The following is a 27,288-nucleotide window of genomic DNA, read 5'->3' on the forward strand; positions in this document are numbered from 1 at the left end:
TTATACGTCGGCCTCTGTTCATATGTGGTGCTTCTTCTTAACTGCTGTTTCCACTTGCAAATGGAATCACTAGTCTTAGGATATACCCCTATGCACACTTACATGGGAGTAAGCCATACTGAGCCCATTGGGACTCATTTTTCAGTAAACATGCATTGGATTGCACTACAAAATGGGGGAAATAGAGGGTAGCTACTTCTTTCATTTCTCTTGATAGGGTTCCTACTTCATACTAACAGTTCAAATGGTAACATTTCTTTGCAAGATTGTCTTCTTTCTAATGAAACGCTAAGGGCTGTATGTCATCTGGCTGAAAAACTTAAAGCTCAGTGGAACCTATGCAGTCAGAAGTAAGCATCCCTCAGGTGAACGAAGCCAGCTTCCATGAAACTCTGCAGAGGATTGCAGTCATGCTGATCCTAATAATTTGGGTGTTATGCTGTGTGTTGCTGCCTTTTTGAGGAGGAGGGTATAATTCTGAATCAACACATTTGCCTGCATTTTTTTTGAGTCTTTATGGGAGCACTGCTGGGGGGGGGGCTGTCACAACAACTTTGAAATCTATGACTACACAACTACACTTGTACCTTTCCCTTTCTTTCACTGCTCACAAAGGGCTTCTCTGCTCTTATGAGTGTCTCTCCATATTTGGCGGGGGCATCCCTCCCCAAGGTGACAGTCATTTTTTCTTTCTCTCCCCACAGTGAATCCATGCTGCTATTTCCCATGCCAACACAAGGGTGTGTGTGTCCAGGTTGGCACAGAGGGCTACGAATGTGACTGCACCCGAACTGGCTACTTTGGCACCAACTGCACTTTGCGTGGGTATCCCTCTGCCATTTGCACCGTATGGCTGGCTGTGCAGTGGGTAGAGAAATAAAGCTGATTTCGGATGTTGAGGGGTCCAGAAGCCGTGGAGGAGCTAGGCAAGTTGAGCCTGGAGAAGATTAAGTGGGGCTGGGGGGAGAGAGAGAGAGGAGCGTGGGGGACTGGGCTGGGCTATCTTCATGGCTTGGAAAAGTTACTTTTTAAAACTACAACTCCCATCAGCCCCAGCCAGCATGGCCACTGGATTGGGCTGATGGGAGATTTAGTTTGAAAAAAGTAACTTTTCCAAGCTCTGGCTATCTTGCTGGCAAGGAAAAAGGTTAGCTCCAGCTACCAACTCCAGAGCAAATGCCTTTCAACCTGGGGCCCTCCAGATGTTTCTGGACTCCAGTTCCCATCAGCCCCAGCAACCAGCACAGCCAATGGTCAGGGGGAACCGGAGTTGCAGTTCAGGAACATCTGGAGGGCATCAGGTTGGGAGAAGCTGGTGCAGACACACGCAGATGCCAGTGAGTAGGAGATTGTTGTGGATTCGTTTCCACAAGATGTAGTGATGGCTTTCTGAGGTCCCATCCACACCATGCATTTAAAGCAAATTTAAAGCACGTGACTTCCCCCAATGAATCCTGGGAACTGAAATGTATTAAGGGTGCTGGGAATTGTATCTTTGTGAGGGGTAAACTACACTTCCCAGGATTCTTAAGGGGGAAGCCATGTGCTTTAAATCTGCTTTAAATGTATGAATGTGACCTAAATTTACAAAACTGTTTTACATGCCACTGAGTGACAGAGGCTGAGGTCTGCAGAGGCCTCCAAGCGCAAGACAGGTTTTAAGAACTAATCCCCATCACTGTGGACCAACTAATCATTTCCCCCTGTTTTGCTGTTTAGAGAGTTGCCTTAAATTGTTTATTCATTGGGATGTTCTTTTTGCTACATCAATACCATCACCTCTTTTTAAATCCTAATAAACTGCCAGCTGGTTCTTTCCCTGATCCTGTCAGGGAACGTGGGGCTGGTGGGCTGGAAGCACAGCACCCTATTCTGGGGCTGGGCATTTCCCCTCCCTGCAATTCCACATCTGTTTGGGCCTATATATACAAGGCATTGCTGGAAGGGAAACTGGATTTACACTTGGCTCATTTAAAAGTTCTCATGGCTTGTGCAAAGCGGGACAGTAATACCTCAGTGAAGGAATCCTGCAGGAATGAAGCTCCTTTTAAGGAAGGCTTTTTCAAAGGTGAAACTGACCAGCTTTGCTTTGCTGGGGATCAACTTTCAAGCCTCTGTCTTGCTTTACTAGGGTGAAACTGACAAGCCTGTGCGGTGCCTTGCATTAAAGCCATCTCTTGCTTTCTCCCAGGGTTGGGGCAGGAAGGATCCAATACCATTCAGAGGAGGAGGAAGGGGAGGGGAGGGGAGGCAAAGTGAGGAGGAGTGGGTGGGTGCCAGGTAGATACCCTTTAAAGCCCCTGTTGAAGCTGCCCCCACCATCTATGAGCGGGTGTAAGAACCTATCCCTATTTTTTCCATGTTATTCTAACCTCTACTACCAAAGTTTCTGTTAAAGAAGGAATGTCCAGGAATACATCTACTTTGTTAACTGAGATATTACTGTATTTAGAGGGAGGGTGATTGCAATGTTGCTACAGGAATAATCTAGTTAAATGGATTTAAAAAGAAAAGAGACAAGTTCATGGAGAAGGAGGTCTATTGATGTATATTAGTAACTATGACTATATAGAACCTCCATGTTCAGGAGCTGTCTACTTCTGAATATCAGTTGATGGGGGAAGGCTGTTACTTTTGTGCCCCTTGTTAGGCTTCCCTGAAAATATCTCATTGGTCATGTCATGACAAACAGGATGCTGGGCTAGGTGGACTCCCTTTGGTGTGATCCAGCAGGGGTCTTCTGATGTTATTCTGATAGCTAAGAATGGAGCCTATATGTTCAGAAGCAATCTACCTCCAAATACCAGATGCTGGAGACAAACAACACATCCTGCTTGTGAGCTTCCTGGAGGCATTTGGTTGGCTGATGTGGCAAACACAGGGTGCTGGATTAACTGGGCTCCCCTTTATGTTCTCATTTTCCTCCTCAGCGGAGTTCTGGACAAGGCTACATGAAGCCCTGAGGCCGACCCCGGCTTTCTACCACTTCATTTTGACCCACTTCCAGTGGTTCTGGACCATCATCAACAACACCTTCATCCGAGACGTTTTGATGCGGCTGGTGCTGACAAGTGAGTGAACAGCAGTCGATTTGGGAGTGGGTGGCGCAGAGGATAGGATGACTGGGGGGCTGGCTCCACCATGATCAGAAAATGCTTATCCCAAAAAGAGTTTGCACAAGGGGGGCAATGATCTCAGGAAACCTGAGATTTGGCAGGAACAGTCCATCACCTATTGATGCATGAAGCAGGACATCCAGGAAATAATAACATGGGTGGGACACAATCTATTGGGACATTTTTACGCACAAGCCACCTAGGAAATGAATGGGATCTCCCCAAGAGCACCACTACAGAGGGTGCCAGTTGGCTAGCGCCTGTGTCGTCACCAACTCCTGCGCTGTTCTCCCAGCTGCTGTTCTGTTTGATGGAGCTTTTGCAGAACAACGCCCCAGTGGTTTGTGCCCAGTGTGGGTCAGATCTGTATGCCCCACATCCTGCTGCCCTTCATAGCACCCAAAATTCCCCACCCGGAGTCGTCTGCCTCGCCTCATCATATGCCTGCCTCTGGATCCTGCTCTTGGTCAGGCTCATTTTTCTGATTATGCCCTCCATTTTGCTGCCTCCCTCTGCAGTCCGAGCCAACCTCATTCCCAGCCCGCCCATCTACAACTCTGCTTATGGCTACATCACCTGGGAGGCCTATGCCAATGTCAGCTATTTCACACGTGTCCTTCCACCGGTTCCCAGGGACTGCCCTACACCAATGGGAATGAAAGGTATGTGCAGCCCAGCGGGGCCCTGCATATATATATATTAAAAAGACATTTTCCAGTGAGCAGGTGACAAGAAAGTGACCTGGGTCTATCTAGCCAATCAAAAGTGAGAGTGGAGGCAGGTGTGCAGAAAATAGGAGCCTCCTAGAATCCATGTCATATGACTCCTTAGGTTGCTCTCTCCCTAGGACTGAGTTAGACCCATAAAACAACTCATCCTGTGGATCGCCTATAACCCTTTACAACAGGGGCGAGGAAGCTCTGCCCATTTTGCCCCTGGCCCTTTCCACCAATGGCATGGGGCCCTCGAAAGGTTGCACAGAAGGGGTTATGGGCCTTCAGCTGTAAAAGGCTCTCTACCCTTGCTTTACAACAGTGCGTGTGTGTAATTCCCTGTTCCACAGGGGCATCTGCAACGTGGAGCTGTTTAAAGTGGCCTGCCTGCAGTGGCTGACTCACCAGCACTGGTTTTACATTGGTCTGCCCACCAAGTAGCAAGTGGTTAAGTGGCAGATCTTTGGCCTTGTAGCCAATTAATTCATTGATTCATTAATCTAATGAGTTTAAACGAGCTTCCAGGCCTCAGCACCGGAAAGGTCATTCTGGGTGACTTTTTCTGTTTTGTTTTTGAGACGAAGGACAGTTTGTGAGAACACTTGTTAACAAAAGCAACTACCCGCTGTTAGAAGGAAAAGCCTCCGTGTACATTTTCTTATACATTCCCAACTACTGCAAAATAGTCTCAGAAAGCAGAGCAAGGGTGCCTTTGACTCTCTGCTCCACTAAAGTTGATTCATCCACCGAGTACAGGCTTGCAGGCGTAATTTTAAGGCGTGGGTCTGAAATTGGTACTAATGTTATGAAGACAGGCCTGAGGCCTCTGCTTGACTCCACTGGTTCTTGCCAGAAAATGAATGGAGGGCAAGAGGAGTAGCTCATAGCCACAAGGCACAGGAGGAGCATCCTTGGATTCGCTTTTTTATTCCTCCCTCGCAGGGCCATCGCAGCTCCCTGATGCACAGCTGGTAGCCGAGGAGCTTCTCCAGCGCAAGACGTTCCAGCCGGACCCGCAGGGGACAAATCTGATGTTTGCCTTCTTTGCTCAGCACTTCACTCACCAGTTCTTCAAGACGTCAGGCAGGATGGGGCACGGCTTCACCAGGGCTCTGGGTCACGGGGTGAGGAGAGCCGCTTCGGTGTGCTAAATTTAGGGGCCTTCAAAGCCTCCCCACGCCCAAAGTCACCATGTCGTGAGCCTCCTGCTGTAGAAACAGATACATGAATTGACCCTCGAAGGTGGTCAGAACGCTGAGGACTAGCACCTTTTCTCAGGTTTGATCACGCAGTAGGAGAAAACCTGGAAGAGAGGAGAAGAGGCAGAGCACTTTCTAGAGCTAACTGGAGCGCTTACTTCCAGGCCTGCCTGGGTCCAAGACAGCTACATATTTAAAAGAGTGAACCGGGGCTCCATTTGAGGGTTGACTTCGCCCCGGAGCCTGCTGTCAATGCCTGGACTTTGTTCTAAGATATGTCATCCATGCAAACAGAGAGGAGTCCAGCGAGTACAGAAAGCAGTGTAGCAGAGCATGTAAAGAGTGCATTTCTCCAGGCAATGGGGCTCGAACTACACATCACATGCAAACATGTTGATTGCTTGGCTGTTTTTTTCAAGCTACCTTGTGAGGGTTGGCTCCCTAAAAGGCTGAGTTTCAATACACTAAAGAAATAATAAATGAATGAATGTCCCTCAAGCCTGGTGGTCCTGTCAGCACAGGAAAAGCTGCTCCGGGGTGGGAGGGTGGGTGTGTGCAGCAACCAGGAGCAGGGATGTACCAGGGAAGGGCACTTCATCCACCTCCCCATCTGAAGGCATTTCCCTGCTACGAATGCTGCCCCCCCCAGCAGGTTTTTCAGATGCTTGTTTGCCATCCAGCTGCCTTTATTTTTACAACTGGATGTAACCCAGACCTAACATACCTTGGGGAAAGGAGTGGGGCTTGCCCATCAGAGGATGTGGCTTGTTGCCAAGCAGACTTAAACTCCGGCACATTTTTTTTGTTGTTGCTAGGGTGGAGGGGAAGAAATTAACCACAGAGGTTGATATTTTTATGCTTTATTGCAGGTATGGGGAACCTTTAGTCCTCCGTATGTTGCTGAACTACAACTCCCATCAGCCCCCACAAGGACGGCCAGTGGCCAGGAATGATGGGAGTTGTACTTCAGCAACATACGGAGGGCCAAAGGTTTCCCCACACTGGCTTATTGTACACTGATGGTTTAAATTCTTTCTTTTATTTGACAGAATTTGCATACTGCTCGATCATAAAAACCTACATAAAATAATAAAATATATGTCAAAATTGGGGGGGAAACGTACTGCCTTCAAGTCAATTCTGACTTTTAGTGACCCTATGAATAGGGTTTTCATGGTAAGCGGTATTCAGAAGTGGTTTACCATTGCCTTCCTCTAAATCAAAATTATCGATGTCAAAAGCACATTTTTGCATATCACTTTGACATTTTCTAAGTATAAAAAGTGGTATTCAGTGCTAGTCCTATCCAGAGTAGACCTGCTGGAGGTAATGGGCATGGCTAACTTAGGTTCATTCATTTTAATGAGTCTACTCTGAGTAGGACTTAGCTGAATACATCCCAAAGTTGTTCATACTTTTTCGTAAATGCGATACAACAAAACAAACGCCGGTCCTTTTCCACAGGTGGATCTTGGACATATATATGGGGACAACTTGGAACGTCAGCATGAGCTGAGGCTCTTCCAGGATGGGAAGCTGAAATACCAGGTACGAAGGTGGCTAAATGATCCTCCTGCCTGGGATGGTGCAAAGGACAGCCCATAGCTCGGTGGCAGAGTGCCAGCTTTGCATGCAGAAGGTTCTAGGTTCAGCTGAAAAAACATCAGGAAGCAAGTGATGTCCCCGAGACTCCAGACAGCCACTGCCAGTCAGAGTGGACAATACTGGGCTAGATGTACAAATAATCTGGTTTGCTGATATGACCACGGATCTGATTCCGCAGGAGGCAAATCTGTATTTATTTGTTTGTTTCAAGAATGTCTATATCACCCTTTGGTATAAATATTTCCAGGGCAGCTTACAAATTAAAAAACAAAATATATTTTGTTTTTTTGTTTTTAAAAAAATAAACAGAGCTTGGAAAAGTTACTTTTTTTGAACTACAACTCCCATCAGCCCCAGCCAGCATGGCCACTGGATTGGGCTGATGGGTGTTATAGTTCAAAAAAGTAACTTTTCCAAGCTCTGAAAATAAAAATAAATGAAGCACATGCAAACAGGAGAAGAGTCCAGTAAAATTAGGAATTCAGAGTTTAAAGGCCTGGGATGATGGTGAGAACAATAATAGACATTCTTCATTGATAGAACATCAGAGAAAGTGTTGGGCGAGCCTCTCTAGGTAGAGTATTCTGCAGTCAGGGGCCAAGTGTGCTCTTTAGGGCCACGGGTCCTTCCTGGCCTGTTTCCACCCAGAGTGGCTGGCATCACAGTGGCATCCCTGGGCTGCCAGGCATTTGAGCCTAGCCAGTGTTGCGCACCAGTTGTGCACCTTTTCTCTTGTCTCCCCAGATGGTGAAGGGGGAGATGTATCCACCGACGGTGCTGGATGCTCCGATACACATGATCTATCCAAAGCACATTCCGCCGGAGGAGCAGCTCGCCACCGGCCAGGAGGTGTTTGGGCTCCTGCCGGGCCTCATGTTGTACGCCACCATCTGGCTGCGGGAGCACAACCGCGTCTGCGACCTCCTCAAGCGAGAGCACCCGGCCTGGGACGACGAGCAGCTGTTTCAAACCACCAGGCTCATCCTCATTGGTGTGCAGGGGTGCGCGGAGACAGGGTGCTTCAGCTAGTGCCATGCCGACAATTTCTCCCACATTTCCCCCCCAAACATTCTCCATCAGCTAACAAGAAAAGGAACTGCATTTGAAAATGATCAACGGGGAGAGAAAATGTTGGTGAAATTCTCATTTGTAGGGAGCAAGATTTTTGTCACACTTACCCATCGGCCACGTCAAAAGTAGGGTGTTTGTGAGTGTCTTTTCATCCAAAATCATCTCACAAGCCTTCTGCAGCCTTGCCAGGTGCTCACGCTTCAATCAAAGCCCAGGGAAGGCATGAGTTCATTCTTCTGATGGGACTTTTTCAGAACTGGAAGGGTGGGCAGCTGGGGAGGCTGCAAAATGCTGGAGAAATGTTTCCTGGAAAGAAAAAACACGTACACTGCCCTTGACCTCCTCACAATGATAAAGTAGGCTCAAAATCCTGTGCCCACTGTAACTCTAAAGAAATAATAAAAATGCATTTTCAGGGGGTTCATCCAGCACATTGAATGGACCCCTAGTCCCATTTGACTTCTGCCACCTGGCGACACTAATAACTTGGGAGTTTAGCCAACTAAGTTCTGTTCAGAGTAAACCCATTAAAATTAACAGACCTAAGTCATGCCTTTTATTTTAAATGGCTCCACCCTTGATGTTTTCCAGGAAAATCACAGAAAACCCCCAACGAGCTTCCACAGCTCTAAAATTAGCAACTCACGCACACTGGTCCCAGAAGAACAAGAGTGATAGAATCTGGAAGGTGGTATCTTTTACTAGCAGCAAATGGAAAAGGACATAAGCTTCAGGGTTCCACTGGATTCTTGATTTGTTTAGTCTGTTAAAGAGGCTGGTGTAACTCAAAAGCCTGCAACACTGGTCGACCCATAAAATATACCATCTTACAGATTCTGGATCTGTGTTTTGAAGTCTGTATGTTAGAAGACATTGTTGTAGAATATGCCACGAAACTCCTACAGAAGCGGCTTCGTTGTTATCTTCAGGCCTCAGGTAGAGTTGGGATTCTCCAGGCGAGACCTTGAGCTCAGCTGCGCTCAGTTCCGCTCCTTGACTCCCTCCCTCTGCTTCTTTCCAGGCGAGACCATCAAAATCGTCATTGAGGATTACGTCCAGCATCTCAGTGGCTACTACCTGCAGCTGAAGTTTGATCCTGAGCTCCTCTTTGGAGTCCAGTTCCAGTACCGCAACCGCATCGCCGTGGAGTTCAACCAGCTCTACCACTGGCACCCGCTGATGCCGGATTCCTTCAAGATTCAGAATCAAGAGTACAGCTACAACCAGTTTGTCTACAACACTACTATGTTGACAGACTACGGCGTGGAGGACCTTGTAGAGGCCTTCTCCAAACAACAAGCTGGACAGGTGGGTGCATCTCAGCGTCCACCCTCAAGCGCCAAACATACCTCAAGGAGCAAGATGAGTCTTGGTCCACTAGGATGGGCGAGTGAGCAAACGCAGCAACCTGCATACCTGACGCCACCCCTTTTCTCTGGAATGGATGTCTTTTGTTCCCTACCTTCTTGCAGAGAAACTGGAGAATGTTTTGCTTTATTTTATTTTATTTATTATTAGATTTATGTCCTGCCCTTCCTCCCAAAAGGAGCCCAGGGCGGCAAACAGGAAGTGATAAAACACTAAAAATGTGTTTTTTAAAATCTTTAAAAAAACAAAAAACTTAAAAATATATTTTACAAATCTTAAAAACAATTCCAATACAGATGCAGACTGGGATAAAGGCCTCTACTTAAAAGGCTTGTTGAAAGGGGAAGTAGGCACTGTAAAGACAACAGAGACTGTCTAATACTTAAGGGGAGGGAAATAATGTTCTGAAATTGTTGCATTCCAGTGTTGTAGCTGTTGTCTTCTCATGTTTTTTCAGGGCTGATTTGCGTCCACTTTCCCCCCCTTTCTTTCTTCTTTGTTTTGCAATAAAATACAATTTTATAAAACGACAGGCCAGGGTGGACAGGCTGAGGCTTTTGAGGGCTATTGTGCTGTTAATTAATAGTTTCCCTACTGGCACGTTCTGCCTTTTTTGTTGTTTCCTGTTCAGTGCACCTGAGGGATTTGTGTTGAATTGCCCCTTAAATAGAAGGAATGTCCCATTATAGCTCCATAAAGAAAGAAAATGGGTGGAAGTAAACAATGAATGGAAATTAAAGCCACCCACTAATGAGGTACAGGGGCTGATTAATTCATCTCAAACCCCTCAGCCGAGAGAAATGAAATGGGCAGAGCCTGCAAGGAGACTGAGCTCCACCCTGGATGGTTTGGCTCCTCCCCTCTTGTTAACTCAGCTTCCCCACTGGCTCCTGCTTTTCAGATTGGTGGGAAGCCAAATATGCCCAGGCAACTTCTGAACGTGGCCGTTGGGGTCATTGAGGAATCGAGGCTGCTGCGACTCCAGCCCTTCAACGAATACCGGAAGAGGTTCGGCATGAAGCCCTATACATCCTTCCAGGAGCTCACAGGTATGGCAGGCAACCTCTCGGGGACTTTTCAGAGGGGACACCATGGGCCACTTTAGATGCCACCACCAAGAGTGTCCACAGAAATTTGGAGGGGGGGCAGAAAGGTTAGTGCAGGTCATTAGCAACCCACTCCACCCACCATTACATTTAAAATTCAGGGGGGCAAGTACCCCCCCATCATATTTCCCTACAAGGAAAGGCTAAAAAGTTTTGAGGGAGGTGGTGTTTTAATTTGGAAGGGTGAAGGGGCAATCCACAGTAGAGCAATGCAAAGTTTCTTAAATGTATGCATGGGGTGGAGAAGGTTTTTCCTAGAGTACTAGACTTCAAAGGTGGCCCACTAAAATCAGCAGGCAGGAGATTCAGGACAGACGAAAGGGCAGACTTCTTTGCACAATTTATTATTTATTCATTTATTATTTGATTTATATCCTGCCCTTCCTCCCAGCAGGAGCCCAGGGCAACATATCAACCATACGGAACTCACTGCCAGAAGATGTGGGCATGGCTACTTAGCTCAGTTGGCGTTAAAAGGAGACTGGACAAATTCAGTGAGGGGAGAGGAGCCAGGATAGTTAAATGGAACCTCCATGTCCAGAGGCAGTCTACATCTGAAGCTGTGGGGGGGGGCAAACAGTTGAAGGCGGAAATTGCCTTCATTCCCTGCCTGTGGGCTTTGCAGAGACTCCTGATTGGCTGCTGTTAGTAACAGGATACTGGACTAGGTGGGCTCTCGTTTTTTTTTTTTTTTTATTTGTTGAAATCATACATATATTGCATATAAGCCAGAAATGGTGGTTTACAATGTCCTAGCTTCAGGCAATCCACCAGAACACACGTTTGTGTTTTTATTAGCCATGATTGTTCAAGAATGGAACCTCCATGTCCAGAGGTAGTCTACCTCAGAATAACAGCTGCCAGAGGAACGCAGCAAGAGTGGGCTGTTGCCTCCATGCTTGTGGCTTCCCAGCAGCATCTCTTTGGTCGCTTTGGGAAGCAGGACTCTGGACTAGACGAATTGATTTTGCTCTTGTGGTGCTGCCAGGCCCTTCTGATGTTCTTAAATACTCCAGCTGTGGGACACCTTTTGCACACTGACTCATCCCAGGAGCCCACAGGCAGTTAGGTGACGCACTGAGAAACAATCCCTTCATTGCTGCAGCTTCAGGGGGAGCTTTTGAGGCATTATGTTCGAGTCTAAGCAGTCCTCCCATCTCCCTGTTAGTGAGCCAAGTTATTTTCGGCATTCAGCATTCTTTGGAGAGATAGGAGGACAGGAAACAGCCAGGGCCGGCACCAGGCATTACTGGGCCCTTGGGCACCACCTGGCTCTGGGCCCACGGTGCCGTAGCCCAACACCCCCCCCCATACAGGCAGTGTGGGGCTAATAAGCTCACCCATGTGCCCCACCTACCTCTCGTGTCATGTGAATTACGTGCATGTGTAGCGTGCATGCCTGCCATTAACCAAGATGGGGGGGGGTCAGTTCCTTAGGTGATGGTATCTTGGGTGATGGCAGGCATGCGTACAAAGTGCACATGGCATTCACACTGGCAGGAGCAGTAGGTGGGACGTGCATGAGGGCTTATTGAAGTCTGCACTGTCTGTATTGGGGGGTGCCTGGGAGCTCCCTGTCTGCGATCCACGGCAAGGTCAGGTTGCAGGACCCAATGCTGCCACAGATCACAGAATGGGAGCGCAACCTTCCCACCCGAAGGAAGGGCCCTACAGGGGCCCCTCTGGGCCGCAGGGGCCCACAGCCAGGGCCCAACCTGGCTGCCCTCTGGTGCTGGCCCTGGAAGCAGCCATTGGTTCATGGAGCTCAGTATGGTCTACACTGACCAGCAGCACCTCTTCCGGGTTTCAGGAGGGCTCTACCTGGAGATGCCTGGGTTGAGCCTTTTGGCACATTTTGTATGGAAAACAGGTGCTCTAGCCACTGAGACATAGCCCATCCTGAAACATCACTCTGTTCATCTTCTGAACTTTATGTCAAAAGTTTACGTCAGGGGAACTGAGGCTGAGAGGTGGCAGTGTGTCGAAGAGGGCGCAGTTATTCTGCACAGCACTTCAGCTGTTTTGGGGGTGGGGAGGCCAAGACTTCAAATCCAGGAAGGCCATGGGCCGTGTCCTTTGTCCAAAAGCAGCATCTGGGCCATCCCCAAAAGCTTCCCTCCCCCGTCACCAAACTCAGTGTAGCTCCTGAAATCATTACAGCCTTTGCCAACCTGGTGCCTTCTGATGTTTCGGACTCCAATGCCCGTCGGCCCCAGCCAGTGAAGGCTGTTCCAGCACAACATAAGGCGCTGCCTTAATCCATATATAAAACTTTGCAAATATCAAAGAGAAAGTGTGGTGTAGTGGTTAGAGTGTTGGACTAGAACCTGGGAGACCAGGGTTCAAGCCCTGACTCAGCCATGAAGCTCACCGTGGGTGGCCTTGGGCCAGTTACTGTCTCTTAGCCTAACCTACCTGGTAGGGTTGTTGTGAGGATTACGCTGGGAGGGGAAGAACCGCGTATGCCACCTTGTGCTTCTTGGAGGAAAGGTGGGTTATAAATGTGAGAACAAGTAAAATTACAAAATTGGCACTCTGGACGACGGCCCAATCCTTCCATCTACTGGCCCTCTCTCTCTTTCTGGCGCAGGAGCGGAAGAAACAGCTGCGAAGGTGGAGGCCCTATACGGAGACATCGATGCCGTGGAATTCTACCCAGGACTGCTGGTGGAGAAGAACCAGCCCAACGCCATTTTTGGGGAGAGCATGGTGGAGATCGGGGCCCCCTTCTCCTTGAAGGGGCTCTTGGGGAACCCCATCTGCTCCCCTGAATACTGGAAGCCCAGCACGTTTGGCGGGGCCGCTGGCTTTGAGGTGGTGAACACGGCCTCCCTCCAGAAACTGGTATGCCTCAACGTGAAGAGGTGCCCGTATGTGGCTTTCCGGGTGCCTGATGGCCAAGAGGGAGGCGGCGCGGCACCAAGCAGCGGCAGCTCGGGGGAGAAGGAGCCCTCGGATGAGCTCTAGGCCAGAGGGGAGCAGGGCAGGGCTTCTCCGGGGCTTGGTTAGGATCCAGCTCACTGGTTAGGATCCAGCCAGTGAGCGGCAAGGAGTAGCCATGGACTACGGTTGCCGCACAGAGAGAGAGAGAGAGAGAGAGAATGGTGCAATATCACTTCTCATCATCAGCACACACACACACAACACACACACACACACCCAATGTATTGTGAAGGTGCTTTGGTGTTATGTCCAGAGAGGAGGGAGAAAAGGGCATCTGCCGTCTGGTTTATTTCAAGAAGCGAAAAAAAGCTTTTTGTGGACCATCAGTCCCCAATCCAGCCAGCTTCACCTCCTCCCCGTCCACCTTCTTATTCCAAACTCGTCTTAGCCTCTCAAATGGCAGGAGGAGATGCACTGCAGGGGCGTCCTTGGGGACTGGCCTGGGGGGGGAAGCCTCAAGTCTCCCCCAAATCTCCTGCCCCTCCTCTTCCCTTTTCAAATTATTTCTTTGTTGTTGCTCTTACGGCAGCCACCTGCTACCTTCATTTTCCAGAGTCATCCTCTGTACACATAAATTAGAATATGCAAATGTTATGCAGATTTGTGTCTGCTTCCCCAAGGCCCCAAGAAAGCAGAGAACTGTAGCTGGCATCCCCTAGAGCAAATTCCCAACCAAAGATTCTTAGAAATCTGCAGAGGAAAGCAGGGACAAGGTAGATCTCTTTTAAGCCTGTAGGGTAGATAACCCCTAGAATAAGAGGCTCATAAAATGCAGAGTTAGGGGGAAAGACTCTACTTTTTGAACTGCCCACACATGCACACATACACACACGGGTGGGGTGTGGGTGTGTATTCCAGCAAGGGGGAGGGGCTTTGGAGGTGGAGTGTACTGATAGCATAAATTAAGTGTGACTTTCAGAATAAAGGGTTGTTTTGCTAAAGCAGTTGCAGATGTGCTTCATTTCTTTGGACTGAGCATTATTAGCGCCATCCATAAGCAAACGTGGGCAGATGCTGGGAATCCAAGTAGGGTCAGTAGGCTCTTGAGGGGCAGATCAAGCATTGCCTTGTGGGCCATTTAACTGATCACTTTCTTGAAAATGTTACCATCTCTAGTCCAGGGGTGGGGAACATTTTTCAGCCCAAGAGCCACATAGCCACAGGGCCAACCTTCCAGGGGTGTCATGCCGGGGGGGGGCAGTTCTAGAGACAGAAGTGGGCGGAGCAATGGATTATTGTTGTTGTTGTTATTTAATGAATTTATATCACACCCTTCCTCCCAGAAGGAGCCTAAGGCAGCAAACAAAAGCACTAAAAACATCTTTAAAACATCTTTAAAAATAAATCTTGAAAACACCTTTAAAAACATATTTAAACAAAACGTCATAAAAACATCTTTTAAAAAAAACTTTATAAACACCTTAAAAAGCAATTCCAACACACACGCAGACTGGGATAAGGTATCCGCTTAAAAGGTTTGCTGAAAGAGGAAGGACTTCAGTAGGCGCCGAAAAGATAACAGAGATGGCTCCTGCCTAATATCTAAGGGGAGGGAATTCCAAAGGATCGGAGCCACCACACTAAAGGCCTGCTTCCTATGTTATGTAGAACGGACTTTCAGCTGAGATGGTAACTGCTGGAGGCCCTCACCTGCACAGTACAGGGACCAACTGAGTCTATCAGGGGTAAGACAGTCTTTCAGGGTTGTGATGTCATGTGATGTGATGTAATGAATGTGACTCTTACCTTTGTACAGAAAGCTACATTCCAGCCACACAAAAGCCAGAGGGTTCTATACACACACAAACACACACACATTCCCCATTCAAAAATGCAAGACAAATAATCACAATTCAAGGGCACATTTCAGCCAGGCAATATCATCGGCATATTGAAGTTCTACGAGAGACGTTGCAATTACCTTACTTTTTGCTTTCAGCCTACTGAGATTAAAAAGCTTTCCATCTGTTCAATATATGATTTCCACACCAGTGGGAAGTTTCCCCTCAACAAGGTGTAGAATCATGGCGATGAAAATAGCACATAAGGTTGGAGCAACGATGCATCCCTGTTTTACACCTGATCCCACTCTGAATGGATCACTCTGAAAGCCATTGTTATCCGAATTTGTCACCGTCATGTTGTCATGAAGGAGTCGCAAAATATTCACAAATTTATCAGGGCATCCAATTTTCAGAAGGATGGTCCAGAGAGTGGTTCAATTCACAGTATCAAAGGCCTTAGTCAGATCAATAAACACCATATATAAAGGTTGGTTTTGCTCCCGGCATTTTTCTTGAAGCTGTCATGCAGTGAAGATCATGTCCACTGTCCCCCTGGAAACCATTTTGGGATTCGCGGAGGATATCTTCTGAGATAGGTAGGAGGTGATTTGCAAGAATCCTTGCAAGGATTTTACCTGTTCTATCACTCTTCTTAAAAATAGTGATAATTACGGCATTCCCTGAAGTCTTATGGGATCTCCTCCCTCATCCAGATCTTTCTAATGAGCTTATGAAGTTGTTGTGTAAGTTCAGGCCCACCTTCTTTAAGGACTTCAGCAAGAATCCCATCAGGTCCACTAGCTTTGTTGTTCTTCATTTGATTGATGGCTCTACTGACTTCATCCAAATTAAGGGATACTGCAAGCTCGTCTCTATTGTTGCGGAATTAGTGAGAAGACCTCACCAGCCACGATAGAGTTACAATTGAGGAAGTTGTGGTAATGCTCTTTCCAGTGCAGTGCAATAGACTCTTTATCCTTAAGAAGTTCGGTACCATCCATTGAACGTAAAGGATTCTTACCATAATTTGTTGGTCCATAGATGGTCTTTGTGGCATTAAAAAAGCCCCATATATCATCAGCACAATGCTGGATTTCTTGAGGTCTCTTTATCCGCCAGGTGTTCTTAAGTTCTCTAGTTCTTCACTGGACCTCTGCCTTTGCACTGGCATAGATTTTCTTCTTAGCACCACAAGCTCGACTGTAGAGGGCACCAACTGGCTAGCACCTGTAAAATCACCAACTACCGTGCTCTTACTCTGCTCGTTTGTTTCAACATGACTTCTGTGGGAGGTTGTGGTGGACTGTGGACCAATGGGTTAGATCTGTCTGCCTTATGCTCTGCTATCCTGAATGACACCCATCTAAAGGGCCAGGAATCTAAAGACAGATTGCTCTCACTCACTCCTTTCTACCAGCCTCAGTAGTTGCAAGAGCTTTCTTTCCCTTCCTCTATGTTGCACTAGCCCCCACCGCACCCCATAATTGCCCACACCTCCCTCCTTGGTGGCGCCACCTTCAGACACCTTGAGACGTGACTCTGGACCTCTGGCTGACAACTACATTAACAGCCCTGTTGGATCAAGCAAAGGGCCCAGGTTGTCCAGCATCCTGTCCTCACAGTGGCCAACCAGATTTATTTATTTATTTATTTATTATTAAATTTGTTAGTCGCCCATCTGGCTGGTTGTCCAGCCACTCTGGGCGACATACAAGATAAAACAGTACATAAAACAATTAAAAATTTAAAAAAACAGTAAAAACTAACCCATCCCAAAAGCCTGCCTGAAAAGCCAGGTCTTCAGGGTCCGGTGGAAGCTCATTATAGACGGGGCATGGCGTAGATCATTTGGGAGAGAATTCCACAGGGTGGGGGCTACTATTGAGAAGGCCCTCTCTCTAGTCCTCACCAGTCTAGCTGTTTTAACCGGTGGGATCCAGAGAAGGTCTTCTGAGGCTGATCTTGTTGAGCGGCATCCCTGCCGATGCTGGAGGCGCTCCTTCAGATAAGCTGGGCCACAACCGTATAGGGTTTTAAAGGTTAAGACCAACACCTTGAATTGGGCTCAGTACACAGCCGGTAACCAATGCAACTCCTTCAACACAGGAGTGATGTGATCTCTCCGGCGGCTGCCTGCAATCAGACGCACCGCTGCATTTTGTACCAGCTGTAACTGATGCCCATTAGGGGAAGCCTACAAGCAGGACCTGAGCTCAAAGAGCACTCTCCCCACTTGTGATGCCCAGCAACAGGTACTGAGAGGCATACTGCCTCCGACAGTGGAGGGAGGGCCAGAGCTTGGAAAAGTTACTTTTTTGAACTACAACTCCCATCAGCCCAATCCAGTGGCCATGCTGGCCAGGGCTGATGGGAGTTGTAGTTCAAAAAAGTAACTTTTCCAAGCTCTGGAGAACATTGCCATTATGGGTAGTACCTGTTGATAGCGTTACCCTCCACAAATTTGTCTAATCTTCTTTTAAAGCCATCCACGTTGGTAGCCATCACTGCCTCCCATGGGAGCAAATTCGATAGTTGATCTACTGTGTGTTGTGTGAAGGAGCATTTTCTTTTCTCTGTCCTGAATCTCCCATCAGCCACCTTCCTGAGTTCTAATGGTCTAATGTCACATGAAAGGGAGAAAAACTCTCTCGCATGCTTTCTCCACACCATGCATAGGGATGGGTGAGAATTTCGATTCAGTTGGCATTTCAAGCAGAATTTATCAAATTCGCAATTTCCGAAACAATATGAGAACCGAATCACAGCCATCCTTCAAAATGCGCATTCATTCGAATTTTGGGATGCAGTTCGCCAGCTAAGCGACATTTACAAAAATGCATATATTAGGGGAAAGTGTGCATGAGAATGAACGCATGAGTGAAAACAACATGCAAAAAGGCATGAAATGCTGAGAAAAGGCTTGCAAAAATGTGCACCTTTGTCAAAACTGCTACAAAAATGTGTTTATTTGGAGAAATTCACACTAAAATGGTGGAGAGTGTTCATGAGGATTTTTAAAAAACAGCCACCACAGATCACTGTAGGAATGTTGTTGTTATGTGCCTTCAAGTTGATTTTGACTAATGGCGACCCTATGAATCAGTGACCTCCAAGAGCATCTGTCATGAACCACCCTGTTGAGACCTTTTAAGTTCAGGTCTGTGGCTTCCTTTATGGAATCAATCCATCTCTTGTTTGGCCTTCCTCTTTTTCTACTCCCTGCTGTTTTTCCCAGCATTATTGTATTTTCTAGTGAATCAGGTCTTCTCATGATGTGTCCAAAGTAAGATAACCTCAGTTTCATCATTTTAGCTTCTAGTGACAGTTCTGGTTTAACATTAGAAAAATTAGAAACTGAGACAACTGAAATAGACAGATCTTTCCATTCCTAACCATGCAGAATTTTATATACCTCTCCCATGCCCTAACCCCGCTTTGTGGTAGCCAGGCATCTAGGGCAACACACAGGAACAGAGAGCCAAATTGCTCCCTCTCCCCTTCTTATGAATTTATCACCACCAGGATATCTGGAACTGGCTGAGACAGGCGACCCCAATGCAAGGCAAAAACCAACAGGGAGGCAAAGCCTCAGCCTCAGGCTACCAGGCAGCAATTTAATATTAAGCAAAGTAATCACCACATGTGTTTCAAAAAGGATCTGTCTCACGAGTGGCAAAATAAACCACGTACATACATTTCTTGATTTAACAACAGATGTTAAAAGGAATGGAAAACTCTAACACAAATCGAGAAGCAAAGAGGGATATTGTTGTGATGACATTGCACTAAAAGCAAAATACACAGTAATCAAGTCATGCACTCTTATGCCCTTGTAGTCTCCTCATTTCAAAAACACAACAGGAGAAATGGCAAAGGAGAAGGATGGTGTGGAGGTTCCCTTTAAGACCTCTTTGAGACAGCTGAGAGTAATGGCCTACTCAACTGAAGGGATGCAGCTCATTAAAAAGAAGTGAATTATGTCTAGGCCTAGGTATACTCGTTATGCGTGTTTTGCTTTGTACTTAGAATAAAGATTTTTATTACCTATCTCTTGCCTTACCTCTTGGACACAACATATTTGGTGACAAAAGATGGCTCTTATATCACTGAATCCACCAGCACCTTCTTTCAAAGTCCAGGTAAGCCTCCAATTGCATTCCCTGTTTGGAATCGGATGTTTGAAAACTATCTGCTTGCAGTTAGGGACATAGAAATGTCTGAAGAAAGGAAATGTGCATTGCTTATCCACTGTTTGGGAGCTGAAGGGCAGTGTACATTTTATACCTTTTGTTGATGATAAATACAAGATAGCATGCATGTCTTTAAAGAACTTTTTTGTGCCAAAAGTGAATGTAGTTACTAATAGCTGCAAATTCCGTCGGCGTGAACAGAAACCGGGGGAGTCTACAGTACAATAATATATTGCTGCTCTAAGAGATTTAATGAGCTCCTGTAATTTTGGAGATATGGCAGACGAGATTATTAGAGACCAGTTGGTTGAAAAGACAAATATGCCTCGTGTACGAGAACATTTACTCCTAGAGACTGATCTTACATTGGAGAAAGCTATGACTATTGCGACCCAAATGGAGATTGCTTTGGCAGAAGCCAAAATAATGAGCTCAGATAATGGGGGCATGGGGCAAGCAATAGACTCCCAGCGTAGAAGTTCGTTTACAAGACAGAGGACCCCAAAGACAGAGCCAGCTGGAAACAGCTGATGCATCAAAGTCAAAGTGCAATAACATGTTTTCGTTGTGGGTCTTTGTGATGTTCCTGTATTAATGTAAATATGGTAAGTGCTGTTTGTATAGAAGATACATGGTAAGTGGAATGAAAGAGGAGGGGGGAGTAGATGAGCAGTAGAATGCTGGATGATTGGCTGAGCGTTTGAATGGCTGAGAGTATAAATGGAAGAAGGACAGTTGAATCTGGGTGGATGTTAGTAGGTGGCAGAGTTGGTGAATGTGAGGGAAAGAAGGTGTTTGGTGGTGAATGTTAGGAGAGTGTGGAGAAAGAGGGAATTGGAGTTCTAGTTAATAATAAGTCAAGTATCACAGGAATAGATGAAACCATATGCTTATGTACCATTATAAAAGTAATCTTGTTATTTCTGATATTTAATACAGAGCTTGGAAAAGTTACTTTTTTGAACTACAACTCCCATCAGCCCAATCCAGTGGCCATGCTGGCTGGGGCTGATGGGAGTTGTAGTTCAAAAAAAGTAACTTTTCCAAGCTCTGATTTAATAAATACTATTTTGGTTTACCAAAGGCCTGATCCTTGGCTGGGGTTTTCACAGACCAGAAGGGAGGGCAAGGTAATTACCAAGGCTGAAGGGCAACAGTAACGAATGGTGGCAGCGGTGAAGGGGAGAATAATAACATTACATGTATCCAGAGCAACCCCGAGTTACCAGAGTTGTCTATATAGATATTAAGGGGTTGGGAACAGCATAAGCACGGAGTCACAAAAGTAACCAGATAGAGACTCAGGCAAAGTCTCTGAGAACATTGGTTATAGGACGTGACTGGTGGTGCTGCCTAGCAGGGGGATCTAGTGAGATCTGTGCTAGAGTGAAGAGAGAAACCATAAAAAGGACAGTCCGGACTGGTGGAGTCCCTGGTGGTGCCTAGTGAAAGGCAGTAGCCACAAGCAGGTAGGAATCTGACAGGGAGAGCCGGGGAAGGGCGCCACAGTCGTCTTCACATCTTGCAAGTTATACAGGATGTCCTGCTAAGATGGCTCATTGTAATTATTGCAAAACGATGGGACACTTTGCCAAAGTATGTAGGAATAACCAACAAGTACATGCAGTTACAGTGCCAGATACTACTATTTTAAGTGCGGACAGGATTAGATCCGCACATATTGCTGGAAAAAGTATGTGTACTCTTAATATTTGTATTATACCTGCAGGGGTGTCAAAGAACATTGAATTAATGCTGGATAGTGGTTCAGCAGTTTCTATATTACCTGAAATAGTTTATTTGAATTACTTTGGGAATGTGCCACTTATAAAATCAAAATTGCATTTGGTGTGTTATTTGAAGAACCAAATTCCTGTATGTGGATGCCTGCCTGTATAAGTGACTTTGGGGCCAAGTTGTGCATCTGTAGAGTTTTATATTGTGCATAAGGGCACTCATATCCTTGGCAGGGATGTATTTACTGCATTGAATCTTAAAATAATTGATGGACAAGTTGTTGCCCCTCAGTTAAGTGTTGTTGTTATGTGCCTTCAAGTCGATTACAACTTATGGCGACTCTATGAATCAGTGACCTCCAATAGCATCTGTCGTGAGCCACCCTGTTCAGCTCTTGTAAGTTATTATTTTGTATGGTAATGCTCCTGAACAGCATGAGAGTAATTTGCAATCTGTATTAGACTGTATTAGTGCAGCAGGCTTGAAGCTTAATTTGGATAAACATAAGCTTAGACAAACTGAACTTTGTTTTCTGGGTCATATAATTTCACCACAGGGGTTGAAGCCTGACCCAGATCATGTGTTAGCAGTGCTAGAGGCACCTGTTCCTAGAGATATGCAAAGCTTGCATTCCTTTTGGGGTCTCACTTCATGGTATGCAAAATATATTCCAAATTATGCATCTGTTGTGCAGCCTCTTCGGGAACCGTTACGAGGAACTTCAAGTCTGATTTGGACAGGAGCTGCATAAGCCAGTTTTGAGAAAGTGAAGGGCCTGATTGTTAATAGTCCTGCACTCGCACTATTTAATCCTGCATTACCTGTAATTGTGACAACAGATGCTTCTGATTGTGGACTGGGAGCTGTACTTGCCCACCTTCATGGGGATAATACTGAAAGGACTGTGGCGTTTGCATCAAGAACACTTACCGAGGCTGAGAGGAAATATTTAGCTATTGAAAAAGATGTGTTTGTGTTTGCTTGCGTTTGGACTACAGAAAAGTAGAGGACATTTATGGGGCCATGTATTTAAACCACGTACTGATCACAGCCCTTTAACATCATTATTAACTACAAAAGGAGCGGGACGAGTAGGAAACCTTATTGCCAGACGGTCAGCACTTTCCTTTACATACGAAATGGAATATAGACCAGGGTCCCAACCTCTGACAGCTGATTGTCTATCTTGGTTGCCTTTACAATCATCTGAAATCCCATTGGAAGGCGATGAAGAAATAGTTGCATTTATGGCTACTACTCTTGCTGCAGTTACACAGGTCTGCAGTCCAACAAAAGTTATGGGAATTCTCGACAGGCAGATGGCCAAATAATAAAAAAACTTGACTCTGCTTTGCTGCCTTATTTTAGAATATGTGATGAACTCTGTTTCCAAGGGGGTTACTTATTACGGGGAACACACCAGCTACTTGTCCCAGAGGAATTACAACCAACGTTCGTATGTCTGGCACGTGATACCCATCAAGGGATTGTTAGAACTAAACAGAGACTGAGAGATTTGTATTGGTGGCCAGGGACGGACTGCCAAACTGAGGCAGCTATAAAATCATGCATTACTTGCCAATTACATGACAAGACAGCAATAATTCGCAGATCAACCACCAAGTGAACCAGAAAGAACGCCTGTCCGAGTTGGACAATCACCTGCTTGGACTAAGGATGATATTACGGGGATGTGAGAGTATGTGGGTTTCTTATGAGAAGGAGAAATGTGGAGTTCCCTCACTTCCCACTTCCTCTGTCTTTGAGACAGCAGAGAGTAATGGCCAACTGAAGGTCAACTGAAGGGATGTCGCTCATTAAAAAGAGGTGGGAAGCATAGTGAATTATGTCTAGGCCTAGGTATACTTGTTACGCGTGTTTTGTTTTGCACTTAGAATAAAGTTTTTTTTATTACCTACTTTTTGCCTCGCCTCTTGGACACAACAGATGGCAACTCAACGAGAGCAAGACCATCTGCTCTCCTCAGATCAAAGACCAAAAGGTAAAGAAGTTTAAAAGTCGATCACAGTGAACGTAAGAGCCCTGCAAGATCAGGCCAGGGGCCCATCTAGTCCAGTAAGCTTTCTCATAGTGGCCAACCAGAGGCACATTATGGGAAGCCTACAAGCAGGACCTGAGCGCAAAAGCACTCTCTCCTCCTGCGGTTTCTAGCAACTGGTATTAAGGCATATACTGCTTTTGACTGTGGAGGCAGAGCAGGCTACTGTGGCTAGCAGCCATTGATAGCCTGATCCTCCATTAATTTGCCTAATCCTCTTTTAAATATATAACCAGAACTCTGAACTCTGGTCTCAGGAATACAAGAATAAAATACAAGAATAAAATAACGAGTAGGGTGGCCTACAGATCCTCCGTGGCGCAGAGCGGTAAAGCAGCCGAAGCTCTGCTCACGGCCGGAGTTCGATTCCAACGGAAGGAGGAAGTCGAATCTCCAGTAAAAGGGGTTGAGGTCCACTCAGCCTTCCATCCATCTGTGGTCGGTAAAATGAGTACCCGGCATATGCTGGGGGGTAAAGAAAGGCCGGGGAAGGAACTGGCAATCCCACCCCATATATACGGTCTGCCTAGTAAACGTCGCAAGTGTAGTGCGAGTCGTTTCCAACTCTTAGGGTGGCAAGTGTGGGGACACTTTTACCTTTTTTTAGGGTGGCCATGTGCCCTACTTCTCAGAGGATAGTCCTCTGTTTGACAGGTTGTCTTGTCCAAGTTCGATTTAAAGATCAAGACCTCTAAGAAAAGAGAGCAGGAGGGAACTTGGAGCTGCCCGTCAACTGTTAGTGGCCTTTAGGGTGGTGTGCAATGCTAGTCATACTCAGAGTAGACCCATTTAAGTTAATAGGTATGAATAATTTGGACTCTTGAATTGCACTGGGTCTAGTGTGAGTAGGACTTACCCTTAGACTTAACCCTTAGACAAAGAGCCATGGTCAGGCATAAGCACGAGCTGATGATGATGGAGAAGAAGAAGCATTTTATTTATTTATTTATTTTGTTGCATTTATATACCGCCCATAGCAAGTAGCTCTCAGAAGAAGATTTAAAAAAAACGGATGGAAGAGCAAGTTTTCTGCGGCCCAGAGAAAAAGATGTGGGGCTTGAGCCCCTGCCCAGCTCTCCTAAGGACATCCTGGCCTGTTCGTGCTTTGCAACCATCCATTGCAACTGACAAATTTAACAAAGCCTTAACAAATTTAAAAGCTTTTCCCAAAGGAGAACATCTAGCCACTGACAGAAGCAAGTGGAGCAGTCCTTGAGGGAAGCCTGATCTCCATCTCGTGACGTTTGCAGAGGCAAAAAGACAAAGGGAGGCCCTGGCCGGTAGCAGATGGATGCAAAACACATTTTGTTCACAATTGTTTATGCCTCGGCGGAACTGGGTGGCTGGCAAAGCAGGATAAGATCATCTTATGGCAGGTTTTGCAAGGCAAAGTGCGAGTCAAAACAAAACTGCCAGCTCAGGACAGGAAGCGAAGGGAGGAGAGAGAGGGTTTCGCTACTTGAAAGGCTCGTGGTGTTGCTGTCTCTCCTAGCTCCATTCAGACTACCCCACTGGGAATAGCTTTTCAAAATGGCTGTAGCAATGGGAGGGTCTTCACTACCTGAAGGCACCTCACCTGGAGATCGTGGAGGAAGAGTTCTGCCAGGCGAACGCTGGGACTGCTTCAGTAATGTGTGTTGGAGCAGTGCACTCAACCAGCTTTCACCAACCAGGTGCCCTCCAGATGTTTTGCACTGCGGTTTCCATGATCAGCCCCGATGACGGGCCATGCTCGCTGGAGCTGAAAGGAGTTGTAGTCCAAAACATCTAGAAGGCACCAGGTTGGTGATGGCTATACCTTATCACCGTCATCATCATCTAATATCCCTGCTCAGCCACGAAGCTCACTGGGTGATCTTGAGCCAGTCACTTTCTCTCAGCCTAACCTACCCCACAAGGTTGTTGTTGGGAGGAGGAGAAGCATGTTCCTACACCACCTTGAGTTTCTTGGAGGAAAGGTGGGATATAAATGTAATAATAAATAAAATAAAATAAAATTGTTTTTTGTGTTTGAAAATTTGTATATTTGTTTTTAAAGTTTTTAATTGCTGTAAACCGCCCAGAGAGCTTCAGCTATGGGGCGGTATATAAATGTAATAAATAAATAAATAATCTACTGCTACAGCAGGCATATATGTAACGTCTATAAAGGGGGGGGGAAATAGCTGATGGATCGCGTCATGAAATGGGCTTATAAATATTTAAATAAATAATTAAACATAGAACCAATGCAAATCTTTCTGCAAGAATTAACCACTCCTGAGCATGCTTAATATATGACAGGAGGTGTTTCATAGATGAAGATATAAAAAAGTGGCCCCGTGTGGCATTGTTGCTCTTTTTAAAAAAAATTATTGATAATCTGTCAACAACGTAACATTAAAATAAGGTACAATTTATCTGAACAGAATAGCCATATCGGATGTGAAATAATGACGGTACAACGTCATGTGTGTGATGCTGTTGTGTTGCCTTTGTCCATGGTGGGTCAGTTTAGAGGTGATATTATTTTGCATGAGTCCTTATTCTGCTCTTTTGCATAATAGGCAGATTGCCATCTGGTCTGGAGGGAGCATTCTGCAACACGGGAACTCCGGGACAGGTATACTTGGGTGAAAGGGCAAGCCTATCATTGCACACAGGAAACTAGAACCGGTGGTCCCATTTAGACCATGACACTTCGTTGTGCAGCAACGAAAGGCCGTTAGGTAGGTAAAACATTTCCACTGCCCAAATGAAAAATGAGTTGGAAGCAGGAATGAGTGAATCTGTCGGTCTCAGATTCTCATTTTGCCAATCTTAAATTCAGCTGCCCACATTTCCACATCAGCAAGGTCTCTGGAAAATTTATCAGCATTGTAATGCAATTTTTTCTTAATGTACATATTTTTGCAAAGCAATTTCCCGTAATATAGTGCATTTTTGTGTGCTATCTTCACTCATATATGCATTTTTATGTATGCTTTACCCTAATGTCTGCATTTTTGTACACATTACTCAGCTGGAGAAACTGCACTGCAGAATCCGGAGGTTTGAATTTCAGAGGACGGATGCGTTTAGGTTCAAATATTGTTTTGGAAATTGTGAATTAGGTTAGTTGGCCTTTAAATGCAAACTGAATGAACTTTCTCTTCCATCCCTCGTCGGAAGGGACTCGAGATGTAAGGAGGCTACAATTATTGTCCTGTTCTATGATCCCCACAATCAGCACTGTTTCAGTCCTGTTACAGTTTGGCTTCCGCTAAAACCTACATTATTCATCAGCTATGGCCAGAATTAACATGTTTCATTATGCAATTAGCTTCAATGCAGAAGATAACATAATTATTATGTTAACATTCGTGGACTAAAATAAAAACAATAGTAAATACTGGTCATATTTGCTTGCTTGATTTCCATTCCTGACTTCACGTGAATTATGGCATTTTCTGCTTGCATGCATTTCTATCTCCAATGAAATTTTCTGACGTCCCTTAGGCCATCTACCTGAGCCCCGTGCTGATGCAGGAAATCTACTACAACAGCCTCTGATTATTGCTTGAATGACTGAATTCAGTGCCTACACATTTATCTCCTGCTGCTACCAAACTGCTTGATGATGTAGATGGGATACTTTCATCAGGATTCACTGTCTTTTCTTTTGCAGTTGCAGAATTCTTACTTTCCACAACTTGGCTTTTTGAAGTAGGAACTAAGAGGAACTCCTGTCACTCTGATGGGCTCTAATTGGCAGGAAAGGACAAGGAAGCGAGAAGACTCTTCCCAGTGGCTAACACACTCCCCTTTCATGCTGTTTAGCTCATAGGATGCTGGAGACATAGGGACCTTGCCAGGACCTGGCTCCCAAAAAATGTAAGAGGTCTAAGACTCCCCAAGACCCTGCACAACTACACCCCTGCTTGGGACTCTCCCCAAGCCATGCCTTCTCCTCAGACCACACCCCTCACTGGCAGTAGTGCAGTGGGAAACTCAGAAATACAGGGTCGCTTCATAATATTCACAGCCACACCCCCTTCTAAGATTATAGAATAACCTGGCCAGGCTTGAATACTGCTTTCTGCTTCTCTGCCACTGTCACCATCAGACAGTCCTTTCTCAGTGCTGGAGATATTGCTTGAATGACTGAATCCACTGTCTACACGTTTATCTCCTGCTGCTACCAAAGTCTTGATGATGTAGATGGGATGCTGTCATCAGGATTCATTGTAATTACACAGTTCTCAGTCTCTACAACTTGTCTTGGCTTTTTGAAGCAGGAACTAAGAGGAACTCCTTTCATGCTGATTGGCTCATAGAATGCTGGAGACATAGGGACCCTGCTGGGACCTGGCTCCCAAAAAAGTAAGACCCCCCCCCAAGACCCTGGACGACTGCTCCGCTTCTCACAGGACCTGATC

General features: G+C 46.0%; 1 protein-coding gene across 2 annotated transcripts in view; it reads left to right on the top strand.

Annotated features, from left to right (window-relative positions):
- PTGS1 (prostaglandin-endoperoxide synthase 1) overlaps positions 1-14,044 on the top strand; it is a 34,449-nt gene extending 20,405 nt beyond the window's left edge. Inside the window, exons 3-11 of one of the 2 annotated variants that reach the window (XM_061603724.1) lie at positions 705-821; positions 2,931-3,071; positions 3,635-3,778; positions 4,772-4,953; positions 6,493-6,576; positions 7,378-7,624; positions 8,726-9,012; positions 9,974-10,121; positions 12,769-14,044. In XM_061603724.1, the coding sequence (XP_061459708.1) occupies positions 705-821; positions 2,931-3,071; positions 3,635-3,778; positions 4,772-4,953; positions 6,493-6,576; positions 7,378-7,624; positions 8,726-9,012; positions 9,974-10,121; positions 12,769-13,145 (1,727 nt within the window). In that variant the 3' untranslated portion in view covers positions 13,146-14,044. Of the gene's footprint in view, positions 1-704; positions 927-2,930; positions 3,072-3,634; positions 3,779-4,771; positions 4,954-6,492; positions 6,577-7,377; positions 7,625-8,725; positions 9,013-9,973; positions 10,122-12,768 lie in introns of those variants that run through there. The other variant, XM_061603725.1, reaches the window with a different exon arrangement.
- The last annotated feature ends 13,244 nt before the right edge of the window (positions 14,045-27,288 follow it).

This window comes from Rhineura floridana, chromosome 20, assembly GCF_030035675.1.
Source record: "Rhineura floridana isolate rRhiFlo1 chromosome 20, rRhiFlo1.hap2, whole genome shotgun sequence".
In the NCBI taxonomy this organism is placed as follows: Eukaryota; Metazoa; Chordata; class Lepidosauria; order Squamata; family Rhineuridae; genus Rhineura; species Rhineura floridana.